This window comes from Eulemur rufifrons, chromosome 18 (assembly GCF_041146395.1).
Source record: "Eulemur rufifrons isolate Redbay chromosome 18, OSU_ERuf_1, whole genome shotgun sequence".
NCBI classification, from domain to species: Eukaryota; Metazoa; Chordata; class Mammalia; order Primates; family Lemuridae; genus Eulemur; species Eulemur rufifrons.
Window position 1 is genome coordinate 7,411,484 of NC_091000.1, and position 13,942 is coordinate 7,425,425.

The following is a 13,942-nucleotide window of genomic DNA, read 5'->3' on the forward strand; positions in this document are numbered from 1 at the left end:
GAACTGTTACCACATCAGACCAATCTGGCTCAACTTTTATGTAAAAAAGGTATGAGTTGTTTTATGGTTGCCTTGGACCCCCAGGTTGAAGGTCACATAACCTGAGCATGCCCAGGGGAACCCAGTATGTGACCACAGGTAGAACCGAAGTGCTTGGGCTGAGGAACAGGGACTGAATTAGGAAGTGGACATGGCACAGCAGGATCCAGGATCCAACCAGACTGAGCCTTGGTGGCCCCCACGGAGGGATCCAGTCGGGGAACCTTTCCTGGCATCACCCCATCGAAAGGTCCTAGCAGATCACACTTCATTATCCTCTATAAAAACCAGCCCAATCCCCTTGTTTGGGGACACCCTGCTTTGGGAACTATCTCCAGGGTGCTCCTTACTCGTGCCAAGTAATAAAACCCCCTAGCTATAACTGACTTGGCTGTGTCTATTGGCCTGATGCCTGCCAAGCAAACGAGCCCCTCTGTTAGGGAGGTGACAAGACTATTTCTCTCAAAATTAAAATATTTAAAAAAATTAAAAATAAGCATATGTAGAAGTGCTAATATCTTTTTCTCTTCCCCAGCTGGGTGTGCACATTTCACATTGGAGTCCAGGGCCTTACACAGTAGAAACCAATTAAAAACATAATAGAAAATAATATGCCACTCAAAATATCAATCCACACTATGAAATAAGTAGAAATTAAGACAATAAAGAAAGCATACCACCTTCGCAGAGAAACTTATAAAATTTCTAAAGTTAATCAAATGAGACCTTAATACAGGAAGACATGTTAACATTGTAAAGCTATTAATTTTTTGTCCTCAAGTTTATCTACAAATTTAATGTATTTATAATTAACATCTCAGCAGAATTTCAGGAGGAATATAAAATATTGATTCTAAATATAACTTAAAAGTTTAAACACCCATAGAAAGCTCATATAATTTTGCAAAGGACGACTAAAAGTGGGAAGTCACCTTTCAAGATATTAAGAAATATTAAAATACCAGTAATAAAAATAGTATAGAACTGGGGAAGGAACAACTAGACCACAGAAACAGAAGAGAAGGAACAAAGAGACTTATACATAAACTTGCATATAACAATGCTGAACTTTGCATATAACAATGATGCCATCACAGGTAAAAGACCTCAATGTAAACATAAATGTTTTAGTCAAATTTCCCTAGGCTATGCTGCATAACAAACCATCCCAAAGTCTCAGTGGCTTCCAACAATAAATGTTTTATTTCTTACTCACAAGTTTATGATCAGATAAGAGAACTCACATTCATTTGATCAAAGGTCATCAAATGGCCTGTCCTGACAATGGCTTGGTGAGGTCCGTTCCTCTGGAGGAAGACATGTCAAGGGTGGTGTTAATATTATAGAACCACTGTGAGGAAGCAAGTGGATAATTGGGAACAATAATCAACCTAGCTTAATAACACTATAAAGTTCAGAGAAAAAAGAGTAAGAAGGTATTTTAATGACATTGGAATGAGCTCGGATTTGGGAAAAAGTACTAATCATAATATACAGTTATATTGATACATTTGAATAAATCAAAAGTTAAAATTTCTGTTCAGGATAGAAACAATAGTTAATATATGATGGGCTGGGAAAGGACATTAGCATTATACAAGAGATGATTTTCTAGAATACAACAAAAACTCAAACAAATCACTAGATGATAAACTTCGAGAGAGCAGGAATTTTGTTTACCATGTTAATAGCTGTTGTATCTCCACTGCTCAGACAAGCACCTGCCAACAGTGTTACTCCTTCCTGATAAACCCCCTTACTGCTTATCCAGTCTCAAGATTTTTCCCGATTTATCCATTCTTCAAGCCGGATATATTAGTTTCTTGTTATTGCTCTAACGATTTACCACAAATTCAGCAGCAACAACACAAATTCATTCTCTAACAAGAATACAGATTTATTCTCTAACTGTTCTGGAGGTCAAACCTCAAAATCAGTCTCACGCCACTGAAGCCAAGGTGTCAGCAGGGCTGGTTCCTTCTGGGGCCTAAGGGCAAAATCTGTTTCCTTGCCCTTTCTAGCTGCTAGAGGCCACCAACATTGCTTGGACTGTGGCTCCTTCCTCCTCCTTCAAAGGCATCAGTCTAGCATGGTCACACCTCCTTCACTGACTCTGCTTCTGTCCTCACATCACCTTTTCTGTCTCTGACTCTCTGGCCTCCCTCTTACAGGGCCCCCTGTGGTTACACTGGGCCCAATGGCACAATGGAGGATAATCTCTCCATCTCAAAATCCGTAATTTAATCACACCTGTGGGTCCTTTTTGTTATGTTAAGGAAACACATTCACAGGTTCCAGGGGTGAGGACATTATTCAGTCTACCACAGCAGGGTTTCTCAACCTTAGCACAGTTGACATGTTTGGCTTGATAATTCCTTATTATGCTGGCTTGTCCCCTGCATTGTAGGGTGTTGTTTAGCAGCATCCCCACTCTCTGCCCACTCAATGCCAGGAGCACATCCCCTCCCCCAGTGATGAACAAATGTCTCCCAAGGAGCAAAACTGTCCATGGTTGAGATCCACTGCTTCGTCCTATTCTAGTGATCTTTTTAAAAAGCTAGGCTGGGCGCGGTGGCTCACGCCTGTGATCCTAGCACTCTGGGAGGCCGAGGCGGGTGGATCGCTCGAGGTCAGGAGTTCGAGACCAGCCTGACCAAGAGCGAGACCCCGTCTCTATTAAAAATAGAAAGAAATTATATGGACAACTAAAAATATATATAGAAAAAATGAGCCGGGCATGGTGGCGCATGCCTGTAGTCCCAGCTACTCGGGAGGCTGAGGCAGGAGGATTGCTTGGGCCCAGGAGTGTGAGGTTGCTGTGAGCTAGGCTGATGCCACGGCACTCACTCTAGCCCGGGCAACAGAGCGAGACTCTGTCTCAAAAAAAAAAAAAAAAGCTAACCATATCACTCCCCTTGTAGAATTCTTTATTCATTCCCCATTATTTTTAAAATAATGTACACATTTCATAGCATATTATATTTCTCATAATATGACTTTGCTTAGTTATTTCCCTGTCTTGCCTATTTTTCTGTCTGCCCTCTCTTCCTATCCTTTTGTCCTCCGAGATATTATTATAGTTCCCCAGAACATGAGGTTCTCTCATACTTCATCGTTTTGTAAATATTTTTTCCTCCACCAGCCTAGAAAGCCCCATCTATTCTTCATCTGATGAACTCTTATTTACTCCTCTTAAAAATCTAGCTTAGACATCTGGGAAGCTGGGGCCCTTCCTAGGTATGCTTTGAACACTTCCAGACTTACCTCTATTTGATACCTGGCATTTATTCCTCTTTCCTCGAACTAGTCTGTGAGCTGTTTAGATATCCTCCCATTATCTGTATTTAAGGGTTTAGCACTCTTCCTGGAACATATTAGTTGTCCAATAATTGTCTCTTGAGTGACTGAGTAAACGGTGGATTTCATGCCTCAACTTGAATACACTCTCCAGCGGCTGAGACTGATGAAGAATGTTGCTGCAAGATACTAACAGGAGATCATTTGCTTTTCTTTTTCAAAATAGAAAAGAAGTGAATTCTCTTATCTTCTTTCACGGAGAGAATTTTTCAGAACAGGATTATTTGGGTTCTTTTGTGAGTATTTAGTAATCAGGCAAATTTTCAAAATTACGGTTCACGCTCAGAAGCTACTTTTACTTAATGTGTTTAAAGTTAAAAAATAAATTAGAAAGAAATCCCTTCCAAGAGAATTTGGCAAACAAAGCTAGAATTAAAATAAACACCACAGTCATGGATTTCACAACACCATGAAAAGGCTAGGCATGTCAGAGAAGTTTCCTGTGTCAGGAGGGCATGGTTGATTTTGCAATTTAGATTTTGACTTTGCTGGCAGAAAACTGTCACCTAGGCATTTCCAGCCTTCACAATATAACAAAACCAACTGATTTGCAAAGTCTCAACATTTGTTTATATGCTTCAAACAACAAAAGTGTCAAAATGGATTCTGTTGCTGTGCATTTTATTCTTCTTCTGGTAGTCTAATGTAAAAGTTTCTCTTAATGTTTAGAAACTGGAGACATTTTTATTTATTTAGGTATTTAGTAAATACCACCGAAAACACCTGCATATAATGCTCACTAATGATGATTTCCTCGATTCAAAGCTCAAATTAAGAAGGTGTTGAGAGAAGATAGATGCTATCTCAGTACTTGTTAACTATATTCAGGTAATTTATGTAAAACACCAAAATTAAAGAAATTTCCCCCATGCTATATATTTATCATTTCAGCTAAAAATCTGCCCACAGACCTTGTAAGAAGGGTATAAACAAAGTTTCATTATCCAAAATATGTCAAAACATGTTATGCTAAAGGAAGACTTTTAGATTGTCTTTAATTCGCATATAGGGCTGACTAAAAGGTTTTCTTTTCTCAAGTTGTTGCTAAAAATATTTGGTTGAGAGCCAGCGTAACATAATTGATGTCGCTGAAAACATTTGGCTAAGACTACAGCTTGCTTGGTTCAATTCTAACTCTGTAACCTCGAGCAAGTAACGGAACCTCTCTGTGCTTCCGTTCTTTCATGGGTAAAGTGAGGACAATGATAACAGTTCCAACCTCAGAGGGTGCCTATGAGGACTGAGAGTCAATATCTGCAAAACACTGCCTGGCTCTTGGAAGCACTAAGTATCTGGGATTATTAGAGAAAACAGAGTGAGGTAGCAATGAATAGCTATGCAAAGGTCAAACTGAAAAAGGTATATAGGAGTTTTCTCCATCAAAGGATAGAGATTATGACTGAATTTGAATTGGGGGAAAACGATTCTTTCTTGATTATTTAATATTAATAACACGACCTAGACAGTAAACAAAAATTGAGTCCTGAAACTGATCGATCCAACTTTCGACCACTAATCTTTCCCCACAAAGAGAAAGATTTAATACTTTTCACATTTTCAAATTCAAGTCTTTAGTATATTCAAGTCTCTAATGTACAGATGTTCCTCCACTTATGATAGTGTTATGTCCTGATAAACACTGTAAATTGAAAATATCATAAACTGAATATGCATGTAATACATCTAACCTACTGAACATCATAGTTTAGCCTAGCCTGCCTTAAATGTGCTCAGAGCATTTACAGTAGCCTATAGTTGGGCAAAATCATCTAACACAAAGCCTATTTTATAATAAAGTGTTGAATATCTCATGTAGTTTGTTGAATACTGTACTGAAAATAAAAACCAGATTGGTTGCATGGGTACTTGAAGTATGGTTTCTACTGACTGTTTATAACGTGTGCACCATTGTAAAGTGGAAAGATCGTTAAGTTGAATCACCGAAAGTCAGAGACCATTTGTATACGTTCTTCTGGTTTAACTGCACCATAGTAATGTTTATGAAATTACTTCTAAATTGACACCCTGTTTTAATGTACTATATTTTAATTTTCAAACAAGAATAGACTCTTTATAATTCACAAAACTGTGCAGAGTCATTAGCTTCATACATTTATATGTATGTGTCTATGCAGCTTTGCTGAGATCGTGGGTAGCGCACACAATTTGAAAAGCTATGTGCATTACCCCCTGATTTATATAGAGCTCTACCTTTTACAAAGCAATTGCAAATAGCATTCATCTTGGGGTACCACAGAACAAAATATATGCATGGATTTGTGTAGCGCTCACTTATCTAGAAAGGAAGAGTTTTTTTAATATAGACACTAAAGCAGACTTGGCATGTAAAGCTACTTTTTCTAGGACACGCTAAACCTATAGGATTAAAAATAAATTAAAACTATTTGTTCTAAAAACCCTCGTTCTAGTCTCTCTTCTCCCATCCACGTCCAAATACAGCATACTAAAAACGGAGGCCTGTCAGACGACTGTCTGTGACAATCTTGGATTTTAGAACAGATTAAGAGGATCAGGTCAGAAAAATCTGTGTGTACTGCATAGTTCAAAGACAAAGACAAACCCTTAATGCAGAGAAAATAACTTTGGAGCTTCTGAAGACCCGATTTCCTCTGCTTTTACTGGCCAGCCTAGTTGGCTGGGCTCCGCTTACTCAGTGATCCCACGTTTGTCAACAATCCCCCATCAAGCCCCGGGGGTGGAGGGGTGTCATAACGCATGCGCCGCAGGGGTCGCCCCCCCCCCCACCGGCGTGGGCGGGGCCGGGGCGGGGCCGGGCGCGCGCGAGATTTGAACTTGGTCTCCGAGGCGTCAGTGCGCGCGCGGAGGTTAAGTTGCAGCACCTTGTTCTCCGCGGGCCCTGCAGCGACTGGGCCACGCTGCCGGCCCAGGAGATGGTGGAAGGGCCGGGTTGTACTCTGAATGGAGAGAAAATTCGGGCGCGGGTGCTCCCGGGCCAGGCGGTGACCGACGTGCGGGGAAGCGCTCTGCAGAGCCTGGAGGGCCGCGCTCTGCCACACGCTGTGGTCTCTTCCCAGGTGAGCTACCTGTAACTGGCCATGGGACCGGCAGGGGCACATGGAATAAAGACCCCAACAGGTTTCTAAGGTCCAAAGTGTCACCTCTTTGCTCTAGTCCAGGTCCCCTGGGGCCCCGCCTTTCCCAAAGTTTATCTTCACTTCCCGGGGGGAGGGGTGCGGGGGGAGAAGCTCCCTAGAGCGCCTGCGTGGGACAGGACTGCTAGCGCGCTGGGCTCGTAACTACCTGAGCAAGATGCCCAGGGTCTACAAGCTGCGTTTTCCACTGTTGATATCATCTAATCTCTGCAACCTCTGATATGTTTTTTCCTGCCCATTTTTAAGATGATAAGCTTTTAGCATAAAATTGTAGCATCTTGCTTGCCTAATGTTCTGTAAATGATAAATATATCACAGCCAATATATAATTCTAAAATTGCACATAGAAAATTTAGCACTAACTAACCACTCAACTTAATATTGCCATCTATTAATAATTAAGGGGTAGTGGAACCCAGTTCTGTTTCCCTTAAGTGAACTTATTTCTTTTTAACGTAAATTGTAGCACAGCTTCTTGCCACTCATTCATTGCAGATGGTGTGATAGTCCTTTGCTAAGAACTTGTGCCAAAAATATTCTGATTAAGCTATCATGCTTTAAAAGCCCTGTAGATGCGTGGAGGATTGTATTTCATGGATACATGCAATATCGGGCTGTATTTCAATTTCTCCTGCAAAGCTTCCTCATAGCCCTTGGTCCTGGAAGAAAAAGTTGCCTGCTATGAAATTAGCATATGCTTACAGTGGGAAAGAATTGAAGTTCTAAGTTTAAGAAAACACATTTCAAACTTGGAAAAAGAATAAGTTTTGTATCTCCTTCCAATTCCCCTTTTATTTTGACTTATTTTACTTATTTAGACTTGCTATGCCAGTATGTGCTTGTACCTATTTTTTTTAATTATTAGTGCATTCAACATCATTTCAGGGTACCACAGTGATGGATTTTAGATAGTTTCTTAAGAATATTAATGTTTATGAAAATCATTCAACAAAATTTTGAATACTCAAGGCACCTGGGGAGTGAAAACAAACACCCTTGTGGAGCTGATACTTTAGTTGGGAAGATTATACAGACATTCATTAAATATTATAATAGCATAAAGAAAACCTATATAGCTGGAAAAGAGAGAATGAGATAGAAGGGAGGTGGTTTGAAATACGACTGGATTAGGGTGTATGAGGCAGACCATGGAGAGCTTTGTGAACCAGATTAGGGATTTTTTATTTATTCTAGGAGTCTTTGAGGTGTGATGAGATTCATTTACACTTTGCAAAGGTCCCTCTACTTGTAAAGGAAAGCAAAAAGACTGAAGGAAAACCAGAGTAGACACTACTCCCTGAGTTAGGGGACATCTACAGTAATCCAGGTGAGGAATTTGGACTCAAGTGCTGGTGGATGAGCTGAAGACAAGGGAAGAGAATCACTGTGTCAGAAGTAAAGGCAATAGGGCTTGGCGATGGATATGATATGAATATATTTATGGATATTGTAACTTGTATTGTTCAACAGTAATGCATTTTATGTTAGGTTTTATGCTAGCTCCTTGGGGATACAAAGATGAATGAGATAAGATTTGTGCTGTGAATATCTAACCTAATGTTTTAAATAAATATCACCTCATTAGTATTTAGGCAAAATAGCACAAACATTTCCTTTTTAAGTTTGCTATGATTATCTCTGGTGGCAAGGCATGAAGTGCCTTTACATTTCATGCAGTCATGAGGAAGAATAACCCTGTGATAAAGGATTTACCTTATTCTACAGACCAGAGATGTGAGGCTGAATGCGTTTAAATAAGTTGCTTAAGATCACACACCCCGGACTGAAACAGTGTTTGATCTCTCTTCTTTCAGACTCCAAAGCCTATGTTCTTAGTCATGCTATAGGTCCTCACTGTAATAGAAGATTCAATAGGGTAGTGGCTAATACAATGGTAGGAACACCGTAATGGTCAGCATGTAATGGTGGTTATTTATTAGCTAGAGAAGTTCAATCTCAGGGTTTTGGCTGTGTCTGCTACCATTTTTAATTGTGTTCAGTATAGTCAATTCTCTTATCTACTCTGATAATTCTCTTCTAACAGCTTCCATTCTCGTGTTCAGATTGCACAAAAGAGTGCAGCCTGATAATATAATATAAATGCCTCATTAAAGATTGGGCAATTATTAACATCACTTAGCAGCAATACCCAATAAGCTATACTCCACACACACACAAAACAGACTCCTGCATTTAAAGCTATTATGTTTGATACCTTGATAGACAGAGATATTAAAATTGGAATAGGTCTTTGTGATTAGGATCAGGAATCTGGTTCTCTGGACACTGGATTTGAAAATCAATATGGAATGAATAATCTCTTTGTGGCTGTTGATAAATAATTTGCCCTGGTTTCATTTTCTGGCCTTTGATCTAAAAAAGAAAAAAAAAAGTAACCTTTTGTAAACACGAATGGTCTTTTGCATGTTAGATGTTGGATCCATAGTAAACTTCATTAAAACATGGTAGGTTGTCACAAACCTCTGGCATTACTGTAGCAGATGATCCCATGTTTCCTAGGCATTTATGCCAGAGAGTTAAAGTTATTTGAATGTTTCTACTACTGGCTTGAAATGATTAGTTTTCACAAGGCAGCATTTAAAAATATTTTAATAACTGCATACTGTATTCTTTACCATGCAGTAGACATGAAATAAATTACAAATGAGAGCTAAAGGAAAATTAATCAGGCATTTAAAATAAAAGATTTAAACTTCAGATAATCATTGTACCAAAAAACAAACCAAAAACCCTCCCTCAGTAGCGGCTGCAATAATAAACCAGTTACTCTATCATGTAGCATTCCTCTTTGTTCCGGTGTAAAGTTCATAGAGAGCACACTTTAATGTAGGTTTCCCTGTGACAACTAATCCTTGTTTTGAAAAAGAAAGCTTAGCTGTAGAAGATCCCAGCATCTGCTAGTCACGTATGCACTATATTATTTCTCTGAGTTTTGATCCACTGTCTTGTCAGCATAAAATTATGCAACTGTGTAAGCAAATTGCATAAAACTCTGCTGGAGACTGTGGAACCTTATGGTAAGAAACAATATTGGAATATAAATGAACATGTCTAGATAATGAGCTTTGAAGAGTCAATCCTCCAATTTTAATTGTTGGGTGGTTACGGTATTTTAGTGAAATCATATGTAATCTGCATGTGTTTTCAATCTACTTTCGCAAAACAGGATATGAAACAGTTTGTTTATAAGCATTCATTTCATTTGAAACATGGCCTGGTTATTCCCATCACTCCTTAAGATTTGATACATGTATTAGTGTGCTAGCTGCTCTTATTCATCTTTATGTATACTTCACAGTGTCATGAACAGAGTAGGCTTTTAATAAAGTTGAATGGCTGAGTAGTACAAAATGATTAAGGATTTAGAAGTAAGTTCCATTTAGAATCTTTCATTGTGAGTATGTGTGTATTTTGTTGTACATGTTATGTGGAAATTCCTATTACATGAAAATAATGAAACCTCATAGTAAAAATTTTCTCCTATCTTCTTCTTCAGAGTAGGAAAAAAAATCATAGCTCATTTTATTGCCATTATTCAAAGGAATGAGCCAGTCCACAGAGATTCTTTTTCCAGCTAAATGAAGCTCATTCCTTTAAGTATCCAAAGGAGTTTTCTAAATAATTTATAGAACATGCATTATATGCTTCCTTACTTTCTTAAATGGATATAGATAATGATTTCTCTTAATGACTCAGGATCATTATTATCAACATCCAACATTATATGGAATCATGAAACAAGGGATAACAGAGAACAGATAACATTTTTACAGATGAGGAAACTAGGGGAGGTGATTTTCCATGGCCATTGTAGCTTTTTATCCAAGATTATTTAGTGTGCTGTAGAGAAAAGAACAGCTGATCATCTTGATTTTGAATTTGCATTCCTTTGTTACTTCTCCATCTCGAGATGCCTATTCTCACATCTTAGTTTATTTGATCAGGATTAAATTAAGGGACAAATAAAACTATTGCTTAGTGCCTAGCAAAATAAATATCCTAACAATTATTTTTCGCCTGGATCAGAGTTTTTAACCAGACCCATTTATCTGAGGAATGCTGTATTTTTATGAAGGGTTTGTAGTCATTTGATGCCTTCAAATAAGGTACAATGTATTTAGTGTCTGGTTAAGTGCTTAAAGGTTCTGATCTTACAAAATTGTAGAGTATGTTTGGATGTATGGACCCAAGCACTTCTATTTTGGTGCTTAGGAACCATTTTAAAATTAGGTTCTTTGATGATTTGGACTGGTAGATAAGTGACCTCTGATTAAGAAAAGGGTTGTTGTATTAGGGGAAAAAAGCCTGCAGGGAAAATGAAGGCGAGACTATGAAAGTAAATATGGTCTTTTCTTCTCTGTGGGGAAAATATGTAACTGCATTAGAGTTGAAACATTTATCTATGGAAAAGTCTTATTCTGCTCTGAAAAGTTTATCCTCGTTCACCCATGGATAGTCAGGATAAATGGTAATCAGCACAATAAATCATGTGCTGCCTCTGAAAATATACGTTGTTTTGAAGATTTCATATTATTAAGCCACTTGAAAATGGGAAGGTGAACCCTTCTCAATCATACTTAAAATTGTGGCAAAGGAGATTTTCATCTCTATTTCAGAAAAAAAGAAGGATGAAATGTTCAAATAATACAGTAACGGGATTATAAGGGTCAACATGAGAAAGTCAAGTATATATTGGACAATTGTGTATGGTTATAGCAAAGATAATAGGCTTGTAGAAATTAATTTTTGAATTTGGGCAGCAAAAGGTTGTAGAAAGAAGTGATAACTCTACATTCTACAGTAGGACAAGTGAATATCTTGTAAATCTTAGGTTTATTGTAAAAACCATGCCCAGTTTGTACAAAGCAGCTGTCAAAATAAGTGGAACAAACCATTACTGGTTTACCAGAATTTCCCCTTAAGATGGAATTTTAAAAGAACAGTGAAAAATATATGCAAGTGCTTGTGATGGCCAATCATAAGTTGATAATTTTATTTTGTTGCAAGTATATTATCAAGCTGATTATTTTAGAAATAATCAACTGACTTGGGTGAAGCACCTGCATGATGGACAACTGAATAAAAACATCTTTACATGTCATTTCCCTCAAAACCAAAATGACATACAGTAGTCCCCCTTTATCCATAGGGGGTGGTACATTCCAATACCCCCAGTGCATGCCAGAAACCAGTCTAACCATGCCAAACCTTATATATACTATGGTTTTTCCTATGCATGCATCCCTATGATAGTTTAATTTATAAATTGGGCACAGGAAGAGATTAATGGCAATAACCAATAATAAAATGAACAATTTTAACATTATACTGTAATAAAATTTATGTGAATGTGGTCAGTCTCTCTCTCTCCCCCTCCCTCCCAAAATAACTTACGCTGTCCTGTGGGTAACTGAACCTGAAAAAAGCGAAACCACAGATAAGGGGGACTACTGTATTGGAATAGATCTTTTTAAAGCAAGCATTTAAATGCCAAGTAGACATGTCAAATGAAAACCAGGCACTCTAGTACTGGTTGCTAAACATATATCAATCCCTTCCTAAACTTTCTCTTATGCTTCTTTTTACTTTATGGGAAATTCTGATAAATACAGCATTTTACTGCTACATAGCATTTGGTAATCATGAGAATTTGGTCATCCTGTATTTAAATCTCACTCCATTATAGATAATTAGAAAATAAGACAGGGGGGTTAATGAATTTTAAAAGGAGATGAAACAGATGGTAGAGTAGAAATGTTTGCCAAGAAGTTGTGGGAAAGGTAAGGCAGGATGGGCATGATAGGTAGGGAGGCAGTGAACCTATATACTTAAAGCCACACTCAGTCTTAGGAGGGATCTGTTTAATTCCACAGATGTTTACTGAACCCCAGGTATTATGTAAAGCCCTCGAGGATATTGCTAAACGGGAGTTACTGTCCCCAAGGAGTTTATAGACAGGGGAGAAATACAGGTCAGAGACAAATAATAATTCAGTGTAGTAAGTACTATGACCGTGGTTTAGGAAACACTGTGCTAGGTTTGGCAGGTAGAAAGCCTCAAGATTATTCTGCTGCCCAAGTGAGAAAACTCAAGTATCAGAGAGAATTATAGACCATACAAGAGAGCAAGGAAGAGGTTATACTAACATCTCATTTTAATTCCCAAACATCTCACTGGGTATTAAAAAACTAATTCTTAAACATATTCAAGCCAAGGTCATACAGCATCTATCTATAGCTGGAAGAGTTTCTGCTTCACTGAAGTCATTTGGTAGTTTCAGGTCAATATATTCCCATAAGTGAATATTTATCTACCTGTGATCATTTCTCCACTTGTTCTTCTGCCAATATCTGTGTTATAATATTCGCATTGATCAGGCCATAAACATCTTTTTTCAACATTTATAGAGCCTTTAATTTCCTATTGTTTCAATTTTCTTTTTTGATGCCATATTATATGTTGTTTAATTATGGAGACTAGGGTAGAACACCAGTAGAGCAAGTAAGACATGTATTACACCTTTAAGGGTTTGGCTTGAGGTTCTCTTAGAGGCTCTGTCAGCCAGGACAACATATTTCATTTTTCATTGACAGTTGTTTGAAGATATGTAATGGTCTCATGCATTTTGAGTGTATTGGCCTTTATATTTTTGGACTCCTATGTACAACAAAATTTATTTACAAGGGAATGGACTCTCCTTTGTCTTGTTAATAAATGGCCCAGTAACCATAAAGTTTTAAAGGGCCATCCACAGAAACTTTCTTTTGCTAAATGTCCAAATTTTCCATGATTAGATCTTTCTAAAACTTCTGATAGTTAAAAATAGACTTGCAGATACAAATAACTGCTCTAGGATAGCCTTACATGCCTTGAAGAATTAATCCTGGAAATAAAAACTTTTTTATTTTAAACCTACCCCCTAGCTTTGGTTATAGGGGATGTTTCAGCTGAGCTCTTTGTAAGCTGTACATAGAACCAAATCTCCTGTGTAGGTTCTGCATAATCTTGAGGCAGACTAATAACAAGTAGTGAGATTGAATCAGTATTAAAGAGTCTCTCAACAAAGAAAAGCCCAGGACTGGATGGATTCACAGCTGAATTCTACCAAATAGAATAGAATAGAATAATACCAATCCTCCTGAAACTATTCCAAAATATTGAAGAGTTGAGAACTATATCTATCTCATTCTACAAGGCCAGCATTACTCTGATACCAAAACTGGAAATGGACATAAGAAAAAAAGAAAACCACAGGCCACTATGTCTGATGAACATAGACACAAATATCCTCAATAGAATACTAGCACACTGTATCCAAGAGCACATCAAAAAGATAAGACACTATTACCAAGTGCAAGGATGATTCAAATGGTTCAACATGTGCAAATGAA

At 37.9% G+C, this 13,942-nt stretch overlaps 1 protein-coding gene across 1 annotated transcript in view; it reads left to right on the forward strand.

Annotated features, from left to right (window-relative positions):
- The first annotated feature begins 6,227 nt into the window (after positions 1-6,227).
- The window catches only part of NEIL3 (nei like DNA glycosylase 3), a 39,552-nt gene continuing 31,837 nt past the window's right edge, over positions 6,228-13,942 (forward strand). The window contains exon 1 of the mRNA XM_069493453.1: positions 6,228-6,452. Within this exon, the coding sequence (XP_069349554.1) occupies positions 6,309-6,452 (144 nt within the window). The 5' untranslated portion in view covers positions 6,228-6,308. The remainder of the gene's footprint in view (positions 6,453-13,942) is intronic.